Raw genomic sequence first — 7,268 nt, 5'->3', positions numbered from 1 at the left:
CCCTAACCCTGACCATGACCGTAACGCTAACCTTCATCCTCACCCTGACCCGAACGCTAACCCTGAACCTAACCCTGACTCTGACCCTTGACCCTAACCCTGACCCTGACCCTAACCCTGACCCCTACTCTAACCCTGTCCATATCCACAACCCTAACTGAGGACAGAGAGTGACACTCCATCAGACCTAGCGTTCATGACCCTGGGAGAGGGGGCTGCAGGGTAGGGGAGGGGGAGCGAGGGGGAGTGGGGGTGAGGGGGGGAGGGGGAGTGGGGGTGAGGGGGGGGGTGGGGGGGGGGGGGGGGGCAGGGCAGGCTGGGAGGCATACCCTCTGGCGAAGTCTCTTCAGACAGAATCTGAGCGCTGTCACCAGGCAGAGCTGCAGGTTAACCCCCTCCAGCTAACCCCAGCCGGCGTCCAGACGCACAGGATGATCCCAGCTATCACTCCCAGGATCCCGACCAATAGCCCACAGGCTAACACCGCCAGTTGAGCTGAATCCTGGACAGATCCTTCCCAGACATTCGTGGTTTCTGGTTCTATTGGAATTAAAAACACAGAGGATTATTTGTCCCAGTGGGAATTTGGAAGGACCTTTGCGAAAAGCCAATTATGGTCAGCACTTTGGCTTCTTAAAGGGACAACGGTCCTAAAGCATTAACGCAGCATCACACCAAGTGGGAGGGGGTGGGGGTTGCTCTGTCCCTGGACTGTGTTGAGCTTCTCGAGTGTTGTTGGAGCTGCCCCCGTCCAGGGCAAGTGGGGAGTATTCCCTCACCCTCCTGCCTCGTGCCTTGTCGATGGTGGGACAGGGCTTTGGGGGAGAGTCAGGAGGGGAGTTACTCGCTGCAGGATTCCCAGCCTCTGACCCGATGGTGGGACAGGGCTTTGGGGGAGAGTCAGGAGGGGAGTTACTCGCTGCAGGATTCCCAGCCTCTGACCCGATGGTGGGACAGGGCTTTGGGGGGAGAGTCAGGAGGGGAGTTACTCGCTGCAGGATTCCCAGCCTCTGACCCGATGGTGGGACAGGGCTTTGGGGGGAGAGTCAGGAGGGGAGTTACTCGCTGCAGGATTCCCAGCCTCTGACCCGATGGTGGGACAGGGCTTTGGGGGGAGAGTCAGGAGGGGAGTTACTCGCTGCAGGACTCCCAGCCTCTGACCTGCTCCTGTAGCCGCTGGATTGATATGGGGCTGGGGATGGTTCAGTTTCTGCTCAACAGTAACCCCCAGGATGTTGATATTGGGGGGAGAGGGATTAATGACGGTGACACCATTGAACGTCAAGGGGAGCGATGGTTGGACTCTCTCTTGTTGGAGACGGTAACCCCCAGGATATTGATAGTGGGGGGGGAGGGGGACTCAGTGATGGTAACGCCATTGAACACCATGAGGGCGATGGTTAGACTCTCCCTCGTTGGCGATAGGTATTGCCTGGCCCCTGTCTGGCTGCCCCTTGTCAGCCTGAGCCTGGATACTGTCCAGAAAGAGTCGTAGGGTCATGCGGCACGGAAACAAACCCTTCGGCCCATCTAGTCCGCCCTGACCACGTCTCCAGACTGAGCTAGCCCCACTTGCCTGCTCCTAGCCCCTATCCCTCTCCTATTCCCTCAGGGAAGTTCATTCCACACGCACTGAAGACAAGAACACTCAATGCCTTTTGGAAAAATAGACCAGGGCAGGACTTCGACGACAAAAAAAATGGGAACAGAGAGACCCAGGGGATTTGGGGACATTGAGGTGTGTGTCACAGGGAGACAGGGCGGGTAAGGAGTTCAGCACGCTCGCCTCCATCGCTCAGAGCTTTGAGTGAAGCCGTCAGGACGCCATGTTGGGGTTGTACAGGACGTTGGTGAGGCCTCGTTTGGGCTACTGCGTCCAGTTCCTGTCGCCCAGGGATATTATTGACGCCGGGGAGGGTTCAGAACAGATTTACCAGGATGCTGCCGGGAATGGAGGGGTTTGTGTTCCGAGGAGAGGCTGGACCAAGGGCCAAACGATCCGCAGAGGCCTCAGGCCCGGTCTGGAGGGAGGGGAAGGGGGCTCAAAGCGATTCGTGCCAATAAATTCGGTCGGTTAAATCAGCGTTTGCGACGTTCCCTTGGCAACCGTTGACCCTATCCGGCCGACGACTGGAGAAAGTCCACACAGGAACCCACTCTCCCACACTAGGCCCGAAGCCTTTACGACGCGTCAAGGGCTGGTTTTCCCTGGAGTGAGGGGGTGACCTAATAGAGGTTTAGAAAATCATGAGGTTAGGGTGAGGGGCTTTTCCCCCTGAGGTATGGGAATCCAGAACTAGAAGGCCGCAGGTTTAGGGTGAGAGGGGGAAAGAATTATTTAAAAACCGGTGAGGGGCAACTTTTGTACGTGGTCCGTGTGCGGAATGAGCTTCCAGAGGATGTGGGTACAATAGGACATTCATAAGGTCTTTGGATAAGTCCATGAATAGGCCAGGAGTAGGTAAGTGGGACTAGTTTGGTTTGGGATTATGTTCGGCACGGACTGGTTGGGCCCGGTCTGTGCGATATGGCTCCGTGGGCGAAGAGGGCAGCTCGCTACAGCCTCCTTGAGGGGCAACAGGGGACCGCGGCCTAGGATTTGGGCTTGCTCTTACCCCAGTAGACCACCAAGTCCTCTCGGCTCAGGTGGTGCCTCACGGCACACGAGTAGAGGTGCCCGGGGCGCGGCAGGATGCGGGCGTACCAGAGGGCCCAGAACCGCCAGTCTTCGCCGAAGAAGGCCTTTGAGGAGTTGAGGTGGGAGCCGAGGAGGGCGCCGTCCAGATGCAGGCTGACGCTGACGGAGGGAGGGAACAGGCCGGTCACCAGGCAGACCAGAACGTTCGGCACGTCCCACTCCACCCTGCTCTGCGGGTACAGGAAAACCTCCCCCACCTCTGCCGAGAGAGAGAGAGAGAGAGAAAGTGAGAGGAGACGGGGACGGTCCCCTGAGCGACGGTTCGAATCCCAGAACGGCGACCTCTAACCTCCACTCTCCTTTCCCCAGGGCCAAACGATCCACAGAGGCCTCAGGCCTGGTCAGGAGGGAGGGGAAGGGGGCTCATACCGGTCCGTGCCAATAAATTCGGTCGGTCAAATCAGCGTTTGCGACGTTCCCGTGGCAACCGTTGACCCTTTCTGGCCAGCGACGAGTGAAAGTCCACACAGGAACCCACTCTCCCACACTAGGCCCGAAGCCTTTACGACACGTCAAGGGCTGGTCCAAATACTCCTTAAAAGCTGTGAGGGTGCCCTTCTCAGCAGGCAGAATATTCCGGAATCCCACCACACGATCTCTCTCTTTCGCCTCAAATGCCCCCCTCAATCTATCGTTTCGACCTCAAAGGGGGACAGGTCTTTCTACCCCACCCCAGTCCATGCTTGCTTCTCTCCCCCCCACTGCAACCCCCCCCCCCATTTTCTGACACACCCCTCGCCCCCTCCCCCGCTCCACGGAAAGCTATCCGCGTTTTTCCAGCCTCTCTTACTGGCTCCGTCCCGGAACCTTCCTCGGGCCCTCACCTCCAACACGCCCCCGCCTTCCCGCGGTACGGAGGCACATCGCTCTCCCACTGAGACCTCACGAAAGCCCCCCCCCCCAGTACAGCTCCAACATCATCTCCTCCTCCCCCCTCCCTCATCACCGATAACGTGGCCCTTAGAGGAGTCCAGCACGGAAACAGACCTTTCGGCCCATCCCCTCTGTGCTGACCCAGATATCCTCACCTAATCCAGCACTTGGCCCATCTCCCCCCTAAACCCTTCCTATCCATGTCCCCCCCATCCTTTTAAATGTTGTCATTGTACCAGCCCCCACCACTTCCTCTGGCAGCTCGTTCCACACACGCACCACCCTCTGGGGGGAAACATTACCCCTCAGGTCCCTTTCCCCCCCTCTCACCTTAAACCTACCCCCCTCTAGTTCTGGGCTCCCCCACCCCAGGGGGAAAAGACCTTGTCTATTTACCCTATCCATGTCCCCTGGGGTGGGGGGGTCCAGAACTAGAGGGGCATAAAATCATGAGGGGGGGACATGGATAGGGTAAATAGACAAGGTCTTTACCCCCTTGGGAACAAGATGGAGTGTGTTCACCATGACCACGTCTCTTATACACATCGAGACGATCCCTCCTCAGTCTCCCACCAAACAAGAGCCTCCATCTTAAACTCCGACAGCTGACTCTTAAAGGGACACCCACCCCAAGCCCACCACTGACAGGGAAGGGAACGGGGTGGGGGAGTCACGAGGTGCGGTTTCCAGGGCTCGCTCCGCCCTCTCACACACACACAGCCAACACTCACCGATCGGGCCGCTGGAATGGTTGGTCACGGCCGCCCCCATCGCCAACGCCCTCCTGAGCGAGGCGGTCGCCCTGTCCCGTTCCTGCGCCAGTTCGGTCAGGATCGCGCGGTAGGCCTCGAAGCCGGGCACCAGGAGGTGGACGCCCGGGGGGACGCTGTCGTAGTAGATGAGGGGCCTCCCCTCGGCCTGGACCTCGCAGGCCGTCTCCTGCGCCCCGGCGCCATCCATCATGTAGCAACCCAGCCACAGCCTCCACCTGTCTGAGAGGGACCCAGCGTCGGAGACTTCACTTTCATTCCCGTCATGATCCGGCCACGCAAGAATGCATGTGCGAGTGGTGGGGTGGGGGAGAGCACCAGGAGGCATTCGGCCCCACGCTGATCGGGCCCCGTTCTTCACCTCGGCCCCTCCCACCATACCTCCAAATTCCACTCCCACACCCCCCCCCAACCTCCTCTTGATCCTCGATCTATGTGGGGAGGGAGGAATCCTATACAGACCCTCAGCTTCCAAAAGAAGACCCCCCATCCACGTCCTCAATGGGAGACGACCACTCCCCCCAATTCTGATACCCCCATTGGTCTAGATTAACCCACACAACCTGGGGGGGGTAGGAGGGGGTAAAGAACGCCCTCATGTGCCCCCAACCCCCACCCAGGGGTGTTGCATTGTGACCCCAACCCCCCGGTGTGAGACAGGAGGGAACAGCCTCAGCACTGCCCCCTGGTGGGGAGTCTGTGTCAGTGAGGGGGGGAGCAGCACTGCCCCCTGATGGTGAGTCTGTGTCAGTGAGGGGGGGAGCAGCACTGCCCCCTGGTGGGGAGTCTGTGTCAGTGAGGGGGGAGCACTGCCCCCTGGTGGGGAGTCTGTGTCAGTGCGGGGGGGGGGGGGGAGCAGCACTGCCCCCTGGTGGGGAGTCTGTATCAGTGAAGGGGGGAGCAGCACTGCCCCCTGGTGGGGAGTCTAGGTTTGTCAAGTATATCATTTCAGTCATAGAGATGTACAGCACGGAAACAGACCCTTCGGCCCAACCCGTCCATGCTGACCCAGATATCCCAACCCAATCTAGTCCCAGCTGCCAGCACCCGGCCCATCTCCCTCCAAACCCTTCCTATTCATATACCCATCTAAATGCCTCTTAAATGTTGCAATTGTACCAGCCTCCACCACTTCCTCTGGCAGCTCATTCCAAACACGTACCACCCTCTGGGGGAAAAAGTTACCCCTTAGGTCTCTTTTATATCTTTCCCCTCTCACCCTAAACCTATTCCCTCTAGTTCTGGACTCCCCCACCCCAGGGGAAAAGACCTTGCCTATTTACCCTATCCATGCCCCCCTCATAATTTTATAAACCTCTATAAGGTCACCCCTCAGCCTCCGACGCTCCAGGGAAAACAGCCCCAGCCTGTTCAGCCTCTCCCTGTAGCTCAGACCCTCCAACCCTGGCAACATCCTTGTAAATCTTTTCTGAATCCTTTCAAGTTTCACAACATCTTTCCGATAGGAAGGAGACCAGAATTGCACACAATATTCCAACAGTGGCCTAACCAATGTCCTGTACAGCTGCAACATGACCCTCCCAACTCCCTGTACTCAATACTCTGACCAATAAAGGGAAGCATACCAAACGCTGCCTTCACTATCCTATCTACCTGCGACTCCACTTTCAAGGAGCTATGAACCTGTACTCCAAGGTCTCTTTGTTCAGTAACACTCCCCAGGACCTTACCATTAAGCGTATAAGTCCTGCTAGGATTTGCTTTCCCAAAATGCAGCCCCTCGCATTTATCCGAATTAAAGTCCATCTGCCACTTCTCAGCCCATTGGCCCATCTGGTCCAGATCCTGTTGTAAACTGAGGGAACCCTCTTCGCTGTCCACTACACCGACAATTTTGGTGTCATCTGCAAACTTACTAACTGTACCTCTTATGCTCACATCCAAATCATTTATATAAATGACACCGTGACGTTTGCTATAAATTCTGTTGTTGTATGATCCTGTTCTGCAGCTCCCCAATGAAGGAGCAACATTCCTAAAGCTAATAAACCTGTCAGACTGTTCCCCCCAGAGGGTGGTACGTGTGTGGAATGAGCTGCCAGAGGATGTGGTGGGGGCTGGTACAATGACAACATTTAAGAGGCATCTGGATGGGTATATGAATAGGAAGGGTTTGGAGGGACATGGGCCGGGTGCTGGCAGCTGGGACTAGATTGGGTTGGGGATATCAGGTCGGCATGGACCGAAGGGTCTGTTTCCGTGCTGTCCATCTCTATCACTCTATGGCTATAACCTGGTTTGGAGTGAAGTTTACTCTCGATCCCTGCTGCCTGGGGTAATCCGCAGATCCTCTGCATTCCAGCTTGGAATACCTCGCAATCACCTTCCTCATAGTTTGATTAGATTAGACTTACAGTGTGGAAACAGGCCCTTCGGCCCAACAAGTCCACACCGACCCGCCGAAGCGCAACCCACCCATACCCCTACATTTACCCCTTACCTAACACTACGGGCAATTTAGCATGGCCAATTCACCTGACCTGCACATTTTTGGACTGTGGGAGGAAACCGGAGCACCCGGGGGAAACCCACGCAGACACGGGGAGAACGTGCAAACTCCACACAGTCAGTCGCCTGAGTCGGAATTGAACCCGGGTCTACAGGCGCTGTGAGGCAGCAGCGCTAACCGCTGTGCCGCCCACTAAAATGCACCTAACCTACACCTCCCTAAACACTATGGGCAATTTAGCACACCCAGTTCATCTAACCTGCACATATTTGGATGTGGGTGGAACCGAGGCTGAGGTTGAACCGGGGTCCCTAGTGCTGAGAGGCAGCAGTGCTAACCACTGTGCCACCGTGCCGCCCCTACACGGTTTGTTAGCTCCTGCATTCCAACGCTGTGATACACACACACACACATACACATACACACACACACACACACACACACACACACACACACT

The 7,268-nt window shown here is 57.0% G+C and overlaps 2 protein-coding genes across 2 annotated transcripts in view; one reads left to right on the top strand and one right to left on the bottom strand.

Moving 5' to 3' along the window:
- Positions 1-291: 291 nt before the first annotated feature.
- On the bottom strand, positions 292-4,554 carry LOC132809069 (RLA class II histocompatibility antigen, DP alpha-1 chain-like). Its single transcript, XM_060822464.1, has 3 exons — positions 4,303-4,554; positions 2,616-2,897; positions 292-540 (listed from the first exon to the last, which is right to left on the bottom strand). The coding sequence occupies exons 1-3, from the start codon at positions 4,532-4,534 to the stop codon at positions 368-370; spliced, it is 687 nt and encodes a 228-aa protein (XP_060678447.1). The 5' UTR covers positions 4,535-4,554; the 3' UTR covers positions 292-367.
- Positions 4,555-4,606: 52 nt separating this feature from the next.
- LOC132809032 (class II histocompatibility antigen, B-L beta chain-like) overlaps positions 4,607-7,268 on the top strand; it is a 13,368-nt gene continuing 10,706 nt past the window's right edge. The window contains exon 1 of the mRNA XM_060822408.1: positions 4,607-4,631. Within this exon, the coding sequence (XP_060678391.1) occupies positions 4,607-4,631 (25 nt within the window). The remainder of the gene's footprint in view (positions 4,632-7,268) is intronic.

The sequence above is a fragment of the Hemiscyllium ocellatum genome, unplaced genomic scaffold (genome assembly GCF_020745735.1).
Source record: "Hemiscyllium ocellatum isolate sHemOce1 unplaced genomic scaffold, sHemOce1.pat.X.cur. R, whole genome shotgun sequence".
NCBI classification, from domain to species: Eukaryota; Metazoa; Chordata; class Chondrichthyes; order Orectolobiformes; family Hemiscylliidae; genus Hemiscyllium; species Hemiscyllium ocellatum.
The sequence above is the reverse complement of the archived record's forward strand: the minus strand, read 5'-3'. Positions and strand labels throughout refer to the sequence as shown.